The sequence below is a fragment of the Sapajus apella genome, unplaced genomic scaffold (genome assembly GCF_009761245.1).
Source record: "Sapajus apella isolate SASKATOON/1434 unplaced genomic scaffold, GSC_monkey_1.0 scaffold74, whole genome shotgun sequence".
Classification (NCBI taxonomy): Eukaryota; Metazoa; Chordata; class Mammalia; order Primates; family Cebidae; genus Sapajus; species Sapajus apella.
Genome location: NW_022437014.1, coordinates 886,501 through 899,451, shown reverse-complemented (window position 1 = coordinate 899,451; position 12,951 = coordinate 886,501). Strand labels below are relative to the sequence as shown.

General features: G+C 52.2%; 1 protein-coding gene across 14 annotated transcripts in view; it reads left to right on the top strand.

Moving 5' to 3' along the window:
• The window catches only part of MEGF11 (multiple EGF like domains 11), a 388,577-nt gene that overhangs the window by 361,966 nt on the left and 13,660 nt on the right, over nt 1-12,951 (top strand). For 5 of the 14 annotated variants that reach the window (XM_032251019.1, XM_032251029.1, XM_032251028.1 and 2 more), the window contains exons 14-21: nt 55-201; nt 573-707; nt 4,949-5,077; nt 6,040-6,168; nt 6,721-6,849; nt 7,433-7,561; nt 9,087-9,323; nt 10,813-10,931. In XM_032251019.1, coding sequence (XP_032106910.1) covers nt 55-201; nt 573-707; nt 4,949-5,077; nt 6,040-6,168; nt 6,721-6,849; nt 7,433-7,561; nt 9,087-9,323; nt 10,813-10,931 — 1,154 coding nt within the window. Of the gene's footprint in view, nt 1-54; nt 202-572; nt 708-4,948; nt 5,078-6,039; nt 6,169-6,720; nt 6,850-7,432; nt 7,562-9,086; nt 9,324-10,812; nt 10,932-12,822; nt 12,890-12,951 lie in introns of all 14 variants that reach the window. The other 9 variants (XR_004260666.1, XM_032251018.1, XM_032251024.1 and 6 more) reach the window with 4 other exon arrangements.

Below are 12,951 nucleotides of genomic sequence, written 5' to 3'. Positions count from 1 at the left end.
TCCCTCCGCCCTCGCCTCTCTTACCATGGACCTGACTCTGCCTCTGGCCCACAGGCATCCGCTGTGACAGCACGTGTCCACCTGGCCGCTGGGGCCCCAACTGCTCCGTCTCCTGCAGCTGTGAGAATGGAGGCTCCTGCTCGCCAGAGGATGGGAGCTGCGAGTGTGCCCCTGGCTTCCGAGGACCCTTATGCCAGAGAAGTAAGGCTGATCCCCTGACCTCGAAGGGCTCACAGAGCTCATCCTCCTTTGTCCTCCCACGTTGGAACTAGGCCTGGCCTGAGAGAGGCTGGGCTCTTGAATCAGCCCCCATCCCTTTCCTCCCTCTGGTCTCCCCACTCTCTGCACTGGCTGTTCTGTCCCCAAGTTTGGGACCCAGCTCAGCTACTCAGTGGAAACACGGCCACACCACAGCTCCTCTCTGTAGAAAGGGATGAGCCCAAGATGTGGGAAGCATGCAGGTCTCCCCATGTTTTTGAGAAGCGTGGAACAGGATGGGTAGCTAGGATGGGTACGTGGCTAGCTAGGCTGGTCCCTTGGGCTGCTGACCAGCATCTCCTCTTCGCCCTCAGTCTGCCCCCCTGGGTTCTATGGCCACAGCTGCGCCCAGCCATGCCCCCTCTGCGTGCACAGCAGTGGGCCCTGCCACCATGTCAGCGGTATCTGTGAGTGCCTCCCAGGATTCTCTGGAGCTCTCTGCAACCAAGGTACTGTCTCCAGTGGGGAGGTACTGGGCAGGGCGGTGAGAGGTTCTGGGAGGAAAGTGGCAGGGGTGGAGGGATTCGGAGATTTTCATCACACTCTGGAGGTAGCTCCTTCCCTCTTCAGGGATTGGGCTGCCTTTATGAGAACTGAGCCCCACATGGCATGAGACAAAGGCCCTAACACAGTCAACAGGCTCAGAGAGGTGAGACGATTTGTCTGATTTCGCAGCTAGCAAGTGGCAGAAACAAATTCTGGTTCCAACATACATGTCAAAGGGATGAAAAGTGACGTAAGCATAGAGGAGATCTGCATTAGAGGCGGCATCACGTGGTCTGTGCCGAGTGCCACGGGTAAAGGCAGGGAATGCCGTGGGAGAGCAGAGGAACTGGCTCTGGCTCTGGCTGGAGATGGCAACTTCCAAGCTCTCCTCCCGATCATATTCAGGCCACCATCCCTAATCCCTCCCCATACACTGTACTGACTTGACCTCAGAATCCTTCACAACACCAACTCCAAGAACTGCTGCCACTTACCAGGAGTTGAAAAGAGAGAAGGCTTATTACATTGGTGTCCTGCTAAACCAGCTCTTTGTAGGGGAAAAAAACCCTGATTTGTATCATTTGCAGATTTTTAAATACAATATTCCTCCTATGGCCGATTTCAAGGTACCAATGTTTAACGTCATTCACAAAATTCCCAAATACTGAACAACCAGTGGGAAGGCAGGAGCTGCCTCCACACATCATTGCCTATTGCCATCCCTGGCTTTCTTAAAACAAGACAGTGTGGATTTGGGGGAAGGCTCCATGGACCATGCAGGACTTCAGCTAGGCCTTACCTTGTAAGTTGGAAACGGACGGCTGGGCGTGGTGGTTCATGCCTGTAATCCCAGCACTTTGGGAGGCCGAGGCGGGCAGATAACCTGAGGTAGGGAGGTAGAGACCAGCCTGACCAGCATGGAGAAACCCTGTCTCTACTAAAAATACAAAAATTAGCCAAGCGTGGTGGCACATGCCTGTAATCCCAGCTACTCGAGAGGCAGAGGCAGGAGAATCGCTTGAACCCGGGAGGTAGAGGTTGCGGTGAGCTAAGATCACACCATTTCACTCCAGCCTGGGCAACAGAGCAAAACTCCATCTCAAAAAATAAGAAAAAGAAATTTTTTTTAAAAAAAAAGAAAGGTAGAAAAGCATTCTGTGTAGAAGCAGCAGCCCAGGCAAAGCACAGACACATGGGCACGCTACCGGGAATAGCTGATGGATTATATATGGTAGCTGGGGGTGGGAAAAGGGGATCAAAAGGTAGGCGGGGGCTTTCAGAGCAGGTTTGAACACAAGGTTACAGAGTTTGCACTCTAACCTGAAAGGAGTCAAGAGATCTTAGAATAAGTTAAACTTGGGGCTTAAAGCAACTTCAAGGTCATCTACACAAGAAATCTCTGGACTCTGCTTAAATACTTCTGTTGACAGAGAGCTCACTACCTCCCAGGGGAACCCATTCTTTTGATGAATAATCACCGCCGAGCTGGGCTATTTTTGCAGTGTGTGGGCTGTTAATATGTATGAGTGAAAAGTTGACTAAATGATGCTTTGAGGTCATGAGAAATTTGGGCCCTAGGGAAACATGTGACAGTCTCATTTACCTGCAGCCCTCCTAGGATGGCTTAATCATAACTTGACATGTCGAGGTTTACTTATCAAACACAGGAGACCCGGCCATCAATACGGATAGTCTGGGTCTAAATTAGGACCCATGTAGCCTGAGGAATAACTCTCAGATGCTGCGTTGTCTGATTTATCGCCCACTGGCCTAAAGAGTATTTCCCACATATAGATCTAACAGGGTTTGCTATTAATGGCAACTGGCCTGGTTAAGTCTCAAACCTTGTAAAAAATGGAACTGACACTTTCTAATGACTGGCTTTCCAGTGAGTTACAAATTACAGACACTGCTTATGCAGAATCATTAAACATAGATTAAATATAACCAGATGTTTTCTTTTCACCAAGCCTCTTTCTGTCCACTGCCCCTCTCTTTACCTTACTCTTGATTCAGCGATGAAGTCGACCAATTAAGGTATTAGATTGATCGTATTAGCAGCTCTTTGGGTAAATTCGTTGGCCTCATGTATGTGAGAAAGGCTTCAAAGATAAGACCGTCTTGTTAGAGATGCTGAGTTCGTTTTGGGGGTGGGGTAGGGAGAGCAGCTCTGGCACCCTACTCCCCACAGAGGGATGGGTTCCCCAAATCAAGCACCTCCCAGCGGCAGGAAAGCAGAGGGTGGGCAGCCTGCTTTTCAAAAATCTGGAGCCTGAGCTGCAGACAGGTGAAATGCATGTCACCCTCTTGGCAGTGGAATTTTCTGGGAGGGAGCTAAGGTTTCTGCCAGGGGAAGCACAGGTGCCCCGAATCAGCCAGCCTGCCACAGCTACTAACCATGGCCCTAGGACGACTGGTGAGGGTTTCCATTCCCATCTCAAAGATGAGGAAACAGAGACCAAGACAGGTGTTGTGATTTCCTCAAAGGCACTTAGCCAGCGGTACAACTCCCTAGTTGTGTATGACCTTGGGCAAGTTACTTAACTTGCCTCAGTTTCTCATCTATAAAGTAGAGTTAATGATAAGGCATAACGAGACTATATAATAATAAGAGTATTCCAAGATTCAGTGAACTAAATACAGGCATACCTTGTTTTATTGTGTTTCACAGAAACTGCATTTTGTTTGTTATTTTTAACAAATTAAAGGTTTGGCTGGGTGCAGTGGTTCAGGCCTATAATCACAGCACTTTGGGAGGCCAAGGTGGGTGGATTGTTTGAGGTCAGGAGTTCAAGACCAGCCTAGCCAACATTGTGAAACCCTGTCTCTACCAAAAATACAAAAATTAGCCAGATGTGGTAGCACGCGCCTATAATCCCAGCACTAGGGAGGCTGAGCCAGGAGAATCACTTGAACCCGGGAAGCAGAAGTTGCAGTGAGCCGAGATCGCACCACTGCACTCCAGCCTGGGCAACGCAGTGAGACTCCATCTCAAAAACAAAAACAAAAAAAGCAAAGCTTTGTGGCAACCCTGCCTTAAGCAAGCCTGTCGGTGCCACGTTCCAACACCATGTACACACTTCATATCTTTGTCAGCATTTTTTTGCAATAAAGTGTTTTTTAATCAAGGCATGTACATTGTTTTTTAGACATAAGGCAATTGCACACTTAATAGACCATGGTATAATGTAACCGTAATTTTTATATGCTCTGGGAAACCCAAAAATCTGTGTGACTCACTTTACTACAATATGCACTTGCAGTGGTCTGGAACCAAACCCACATCTCTAAGGTATGCCTGTATTCGTGAAGCACACTGAAGAGTGTCTGGTGCATTTAAGTGCCATGTATATGTTTGTTGAATACATAAAGAAAACTTGGACCTAAATCCAAGGCTTTGGACTGGAGAGTCTGGTCCACCATGCTGCCTTTCTTAACTAATCATATTCAGGAAAAGCACTGAGTAGATGCAGATCCCAGCCGCTAGCTGCCCACCGTCTGGCTGGGGAAGGACTACCAATACGAGGCAGTGTGGTGTGAAGCAGAGGGTTTCAGCCCAAAATGTGAGGGACCTGGGTCCTGGGGAAGTCACGTCTCTTCAAGAATCAGCACCTTCCTGTGATCCTCTGTGCTGATCTCCAAGGACTGACTTTATTTTGCAGCAATGGGGATGCTCTGTAACCCAGGCTGGAGTGCAGGCAGGGACAGTCAGGGCTGGTTCTCTGACAGTCAGGCCGCAGGCAGGCCTGCCACACAGCCTTTGCCCCTCTCCTTCCAGCTGTACATATTCTCTATCCTCGTGGTTGTGGAATCCGTGATGCTGGCGAAGGTGGTAATGGAAAGCAGAAGGCTGTGTAACAGTACAGGGAGCACTGGACTGTGAGTCCATAAGCTCAGCCTCCCGCTTCTCATCTGTGAGACCTAAGTCAGGTGGTCCTACCTCCATGGGCCTCAGGCTGTTCTTAATCACAGGCGATCATTACAGAGCCTCCTGAAGAATGCAGCTGTAGGCATGAGAGGGGCAACTCATTCATGTGCAAATGCAGAAGGGTGATGAGGGTGCCAAGGTGAGCAGTTTCTATCCAGATCCATGACCTCGGGGTAATCATGGCTTTGGCTTGAGAACATCTAGGGATGAGGCTGTGGGTGGAAGTCAGAGGAACACAGGTGGGAGGACGGGTGCCAGGCTGCCCTGTGCCCACAGTGTGCGCTGGAGGACACTTTGGGCAGGACTGTGCCCAGCTCTGTTCCTGTGCCAACAACGGGACCTGCAGCCCTATCGATGGCTCCTGCCAGTGCTTCCCTGGATGGATTGGCAAGGACTGCTCACAGGGTAAGCTGCTGCCATCTGGGAATGCCCCTACCTGGGGTCAGACCCAAAACCTCTCTGCCCTGGTACCTCCACTTCCAGGGATGAAATCTCCTGCATGTAGGAATGAGCCCCCATTTAGCTCTATAACTAACATGATAAATGATCAGGATTGACCATTGGTATTATTGATATTAAAGGTATTGATATTGTTGATGGTACCATTAATGCTATGAATTCTGAGACTTAACATTCCACTGACACCTGGGCAAGGACCAGCGTGCTTGAGTTTGGGAGTAGGGAAGTGAGATGGGGCCAGGGCAGCCACCTCAGGAGGGTATGGTGCCCTCTGGATGGCCCGTGTGAATGATGTCCTAGGGGCTGTTCATGTAAAGTGCACCAATCTGATGTGGAGGGAACAGCCCGTCTCCAGAAGCCCCCAAACTAAGGACAGGGACCCTGTGGAGCTCCTTGTCTGACAGGTGAGACCTAGCCAGTACCCTTGGAGACGCTCTAGTTAGATGGTTGAGGGAATTTCTATTATGATGGGGAGACAGGCTCCATCCTTGGGAGCTCACCAGTTAAAAGAGGAGAAAGCTCCTGCCCTAGCAAAGTCCCCATTCTCGTGGGGAAAGTGCACACAGTACATACATGGTAAACCACAGTGTTTACCCACGTGCTCCAAATCAGTCAGTCCCCGAGAGGGGAGGCTCAGGGGCCCTCAGAACCCTGCTGAGTCAGTCATCAAAGCCTTGGAGGGTGGGCAGAGAGGCAGAGAACCTGGGCTTAATGGGAATCCTGGGTAACGATGCCAAGAGGTAAGTGCAGGAATTCTGGGAACAGTGTGTGAAGCCCCTGAAAGCCAGGAAATGTCAGCCAGGTCCATTGTAGCATCTTGGCTCTGATGTGTACCCCCCCCTTATTCTCCCTCTCTGCCTGCCCCTCTCCACCTTCCCCTCACCCTCTGCATTCCACCCGCATCCTAGCTTGCCCACCTGGGTTCTGGGGCCCTGCCTGCTTCCATACATGCAGCTGCCACAACGGGGCACGCTGCAGCGCCGAGGACGGAGCCTGCCACTGCACCCCTGGCTGGACTGGACTCTTCTGCACACAGCGTAAGCCCCACCTCCTGGCCTCCCAGCCACTTAGAATCCCATGCTGCGGCCTACTGGCCACGGTGGGCATTGTCCAAACCAGCAGGAAGGGAGGAAGGAAGCCGGCCCCAGGACTGGTACCCGACTCCTGCCCCATGAGAACTGAGGAGCTCTGCAGGGGCAGCTCCAGACCTGACGGGGTTCAGGGGATGAACAAGCCCAAACTCCTGAAAGGTCAGGGCTGCAAGGTACCCCGGCAATCACCAAGACCAGACCCTCCTTGGACAGTGGGGCCCAGGGTGGAGAGGAGCAGCCTGTGGCCACACAGGAAGGAGACCCGAGCCTGGCCTGTGGTTCCTAAGCCCCTCTGTCTTGGAAAGGCAAGGATCACCTCGCCCCTGCCCCTTCAACATGAAAAGCCTGAGCAGGGAGACAGCTCTGGTGCAGGAGCTCACTAGTCTTCATCCCATGCTGTGCAAAAAAAAGAAAGAAGCCCGGTCTGGCCCCCGCTACACCTCTGCCCTTGTCCCCATCCAGCAGCAACTCTTGTGACTGGAAATCCTATTTCTCTAGGCTGCCCAGCAGCATTTTTTGGGAAGGACTGTGGGCGCGTATGCCAGTGTCAGAATGGCGCCAGCTGTGACCACATCAGTGGCAAGTGCACCTGCCGCACGGGCTTCACTGGACAACACTGCGAGCAGAGTAAGCTGCCCTGACCCCTGATCCGGGTGATGCTGCTGTATCACCTCCTGCAGAGGATGCCTCCTGCTTCAGGGGACACTCACTCAGGGCTCTGTACCCCGTGGTCCATTGACTTTGGGGGCTACTTCCAAGGAAAAATGCTGAGGAACGTTGTGCCTACGTTGTTGTTTGAAGAATGTCTCCCTTCAGTTGGGAGGAGGTGGGGGGCATTTAGGGCAGGGCAAAGGCCGTAGCAGGTAATGAGAAAACAGTGGGAGGCAGGATCTTTTTTTATTAATCTTTGAAGTCCCTACGCACTCAGATCAGGGCCTAGCAGGTGGAAGATACTGCTTACATGTGCTGCATGAGGAGAAAGTAGGGATGAGTGGGCCCTGCTCTCTCCTCTTCTGTCCTTGTGTCCCCCACTCAGTGCTATAAATGTTCTGTCCACCCCCAAGTATCTAGCCAAAGCACAACAGGAGCTAAGGGAATAGGCTTCACTCAGTGGGAGGCAGAGCAGGCGTACTGCCATAGCTGTCTACACATGGAACAGGAGGGGTGCAGAGTGAGTGGGTCCTCTACCCTAACTCTTTGTGCCACACAGGGTGTGCCCCAGGAACCTTTGGCTACGGCTGTCAGCAGCTATGCGAGTGCATGAACAACTCCACCTGTGACCATGTCACCGGCACCTGTTACTGCAGCCCTGGCTTCAAAGGAATCAGGTGTGACCAAGGTAATACACAGGTGGTAGAGCCCCTGGGCTCTGTGGAAAGGGCCCCATGGAGGTTCTGGGGAGATTCCAACTGGAACGGCTGGATTTGATGACAATTCCCTTTATTCACATTTGTGAGGACAGCAGGAACAGGGTGCGCTGCAGAGGCTCCAAGTGCAGGAGAGACACGAGGGGCAGGCAGTCCCTCAGTCACAGCTTCCCCGGGCTCACCCTTGGCAAGTTTCCCATGAGCCAGGCAAGGGTAACCACAAGCTGGTACTGTGGAAAGGCCACCAGACCACGTTAGAATATCTGCCAAGCTCTGGTCTGGCCATTGCCCGCTAGGTGTCGTTGAGTGGGTCATTTTGTTTTGCTAGACCTGTTACTCCACATGCAAGTGGAAAGAGTAGATTAATCATTGTCTTCCCACATGACGCACAATTACTCTGAAGGTCAAGGAGCCCACAGGGGCTCGACCTTGGTTGTAATACTATGGTCAGATGACACCTCATAGTGCCTAAAGGAGATGGAGTCCCAGGGTCCAGTTGTGAGGATCAAGTTGAGACAGTATGGGTAAAAGATTCAGCATGGTCCCTGACACCTAAGTGAACACTCCATAAACACTGGCTTTGTTACACAAAAGCCCTTTATGACGTGCTGCAAACATGCTGGTTCTAGGAGATGGGGAATGAAAATGGGATCTCAATTATCCACATTATAGAAAAGGAGCCAAAAGACAGATTTCCCTTGCATTCTGAGGATAAATCACTGAGAACGATAATGCAGCACTTTTACCTCCCTAGGGATGCTGGCCAGCTCAGTTCAGCCAGCAGCCAACAGCCAAGGAGGAGTCTAGACACTGCAGGCCTGGCAGGACAGCCTCTAGACTAAGCATCAGCACGGAGGGTGCGGGCAGCGTGCGCGCGCACACACACAGACAAATAAATATATATATACATATGAAACCAAGAAGGGTCCTATGGGCAGTAATCCTGGAAATAATAGCACAGCACTTAGAGCTCTCCTTGCCAGTTTATCACTTGGTGCTCACAACCACTGGGGTGGGTGAGATGACTGTCCCTATGCTACACATGAGCAAACTAGGGACTCTGAGCCACACAATTGGTAAGCAGGGAGAGGGGCTGTGTTCATGTTTTCCCGACTCCTGAGAAACCTGACTCCGCCAATTACAGGCTATGTAATCTTGGGCACAATTTCTTTTGGGAACTTGGTTTTTTTCATCTGTGAAAGGAAAATACGAGTCCCTTCATAGGGCTGCTGGAGAGAGTACATGAGTTAATATCTCGAACTCATTTTTGGAACACAGTAAAATCACAGTCACAGTCACTTCTTGTCATGACCCTGGGACTCCATCCCCTTTAGTGGTGAGGGCTGGGGGTAGTCACATAGGGACTGAGGAATCGGGCCAACGCCAGAACCAGGTCTCCTACCTTATTAGAGGGGTTATGGGCATCTGAGCCCAGCCCCAGGAGATCTGAAGTGCAAGCAGGCCAGCCCCAGGCTCAGGCCCTCCCTCTGCCCGCAGCTGCCCTCATGATGGAGGAGCTGAACCCCTACACCAAGATCAGCCCAGCCCTGGGTGCAGAGCAGCACTCGGTGGGTGCTGTCACAGGCATCATGCTGCTGCTGTTCCTCATTGTGGTGCTGCTGGGTCTATTTGCCTGGCACCAGCGGCGGCAGAAAGAGAAGGGCCGAGACCTAGCTCCCCGCGTCTCCTACACACCTGCTATGAGGATGACCAGCACTGACTACTCTCTCTCAGGTAAGGGCCATGCTCCTGGCCTCCCTCGTCTTCCCCTCCATACACACACCCCCCAGGAATGGTTGTGCCTGTCGGGTTGGCTGCTGGGGTGGATGTGGAAGCTCAGTCTCCCCTGGAGTGACAGTGGGGGTGGGGAGCAGGAGCCTACCTAGGAAAGGTACCGGTCCCTAGCTCTGAGCAGCCATGGTTGGGAGCCTCTTCCCATCTTCCCAGAGCGTCCCTATCCTTACTAGGCGTCAGCCTCCGGAGCACTCACACTAGGCAGTCACTTCCCTAAGCTCTCCAGGGAACCATCTCCCCAACCTGATGTTGGTACCACCTCAGGAAGCTAGACCTTGGGGCCCACTGCCCAGAGCCTGTCCATTTCTGATTCCCTAAAGGCCTCAGGACAACCCTCCCTCCCAGTTCCCAGTTAGGAGGGCCCTATTAGTACAGCATAAGAGGACAGTACCTGACTTGGGGGAGGTCTGAAAGTCTGGACAATGTCACTCTGGCAAGTGTGCCAGAGCCAAGTGCATCCACCACAGCGGTGAACAGCTCCGGCAGGTATTTCATTTGGAGTCTGAGTGGGGTGGAGGTGGGGCTGCTGGGTCATTTCCTTCCTTTCCCCTGGACTGCTGCCTTGGAAATAAGAAAGTTTTTTTGCTTCATATTTAAACAGTAGAGGCCAGAATGCTCTGAAATTGCCACATAACCCTAGGCCATACAAGGCCGAGCCTGTCTGGATGAGCACAAGGTAACAGCTCTCTCCAGATGGCTCCATGGCACATGGCTCATCTGCAGCCTCCTGCATCTTGTGCTTAGAAAACCCAGATCACTTCAGCCCATTCCTGCCAAGCACTACCTTCTGTGTGTCCAGCTTCATGCGAGGCACTGCAGGATAGACAGAGGCAGGCCAGTGCACACCATGCCTTCAAGGGGTTCCTGGTGTACATGTCACACTGGCTTCAGCCAAAGCAGACATCTCCCACACAGGAGATTTGGGGATTTTCTTCTATGACTACACTGAGAAGGTTGGCTATGGTTTCCTATGCCATTCCTCTGGCATTCCCCGGCCCTGTGGAGAGGTTCTGGTTCCCTTAGGACGGAAGGGCAGGGTCAAGAAGAGTGAGATTCTCTGTATGATCTCATTACCAGGATGTAACCCTAGAAGGAAGCAGAGGGTCCGCCCAGCCCTAAATAGGGACCCAGGGACATGTGAGGCTATCAAAGCCAACATGCCTCATCCAGGCTCCAGTTGGTGGTGCCCCCCTTGTCACTGGTGAGCCTAACCTGCATGCTGCAGGGAGGGCCAGCATAAGGGAAAGAGCAAATCAGGCTCTCCAGATTTCAGTAGGGGTAATGGATGCCAGGAAGCGTAGGGGATGGGTACTTGGCTATTTGTCTTTGCAGGGCTCTCTCAAGGCTCCCAGCCCAAGCATTAGTACTGGGGGTATCTCATGCCAGGTGCAGGGGTATGATGGTATGTGGCACCTTGTTCTCTTCCCAGATTTGTCTCAAAGTAGCAGCCATGCCCACTGCTTTTCCAATTCCAGCTACCACGCACTGGCGTGTGGGGGGCCTAACACCAGCCAGGCCAGCACTCTGGACAGGAACAGCCCCGCCAAGGTACCGGGCCCCTGACTCCCCAGCCCCCACCCACTGCCCTCTCATTTAACCCTCACCTCTGCCCAAGGAGGAATTGTACCCCCACATGGAAGGTACATGTAAACACTCTGAAGCATGTCATGGAGCCAGCATGTTACACGGAGCCCAGTGCATCACTCAGTCTAACACATACCCCTGCACCCTGTGCGTAACCAACTGGTACCGAGCCATGGAATCATGTATATCATGTAGACACTTTTGCCACATGTCAACATGTAATCCAAACACTAGACCACCTACCACAAATCACTGCAGTGTGCTACCAACAGCATCTGTCCAACTGGCATGTCACAGAATAACCACTGTTATTCAGATAACCACCTAACAATGTTTCCTTGACCTGAACATACCCATGTCATCAGTACCCACTCATAATCATTTGCTGAAATCTGAATCAACACAAGGGCTGTGGAACCCACACTTCAGCCATAGCCAGTGTTCTGTGGACAGTGAGTTCTGTAGGTCTTCATGGCAGGTGTGCACGCTCCTGTACAGGAATTTCCCTGACAGCTTCCAGCATAACCCTGGCTGTTGGCAAGACGTCCTCCTTACAGTCACAGGCCCTTGAGCAGGGATGTATCAGCACCTTTGTGTAGATAATTTGGAGAGCTCCCTTGATGTGCCCGGACCCATACCAGGCAGAGTGGGAAACACAAAGTGAGGAAGAACAGCCCCAAGGACAGGTCTGAGAGGCTCACGCTGCATACCTCCAGACTCCCACCTGTGCCTTAGACGTAGAACAGCGGGGAGCAGGGCCATGGTGGAGTGGGAACCTCGGGACTCCTGGCTTCCCATAATATCCATTCAGGGCCAAAAGCATGGCTTCCACAGTCCAAAGCTATGCCCTAGAGTTCTAGGAATCTTTCTTCCCTGTCTGTCTCATGGAGAATGACCACCAGCCCACAGACCATGCCTTCTGCCACAGACCTGGTGCAGCAACAGTAACAGATACTATACAGCCTCAAGGGCAACCACCATCAAGCCAATACCCCAGGGCCACTCTCAGCCTCCACGCTCTTTTGCTAAGGGGCTAGAATTACTGCAGAGGAGCCAACTTGGTGATCCTCTGGGTCACCTCAGCCCAAGGACCCAGGGTGGCTCGCTGTGGTTAAGGATCCCTCAGCCTAACAGACAGGGCATCTGCAGCAGAGGCAGGCAGCTGTGATGACATGGAAAGGACATGGCACTAGGAGCTGAGACCTGAGCTCCAGACACAGCTCTGCTACTGACTCCTTGTGTGTTCACGAGCAAGGCACACAAGTCAGGACTCAGGTCGCCACCTGTGAAATGAGGATAACCATCCTTGCCTCATATATGAAGGGCAGCTGTGAGAATGCAGAGAAAGAAGGGATGCAGTATGAGCCTCAAGACACCCTGTTCTGAAGCTTTCCTTTGGTCACAGGAAAAGGAAAATCTCACGTTCAGCCCAAATCAGGGTCAGGTGGCAGAGGTGACAGTGATATTGCAGGCAGCCTCAAGACTCCCCTCTGTGCTGGAGATGGCCTCATGGTGCAGCTGAGACATCACCAGAGGCCCCTCTCCTAAAGCTCAGCCCCACCCTCAGCTAATCTGCTTCCTCTGTTGGGGCCAGCTTTGTTCAATCTACCCCAGAAGGCCTGGGAACCCTATAACTTCAGCCCAACAGCTTGGGTGGGAATGTTCTGTTCCTACTGGCACCAAGCACCATGGTGGCCTGTCATGGAACTCCTAGCTCCCCCTTTCTCTCAGTGGCCTAGGACCCAAGTGTATCAGGATTATCACCGGGTGGGTGCACTGGCGCTAGGCAAAGTGAAGACTGGGGAGGGGCACCTGGGGCACCAGATATTAACTGGCTCTCCTACTCTCCAAACAGCTCAGTAACAAGTCCCTTGACAGAGACACAGCAAGCTGGACCCCCTACAGCTATGTGAACGTGTTAGGTCAGTAGTGGTTTGAGTCTGGTCCCCACCATCATGTTCCACCCTATTCTTCTTCTTCCATA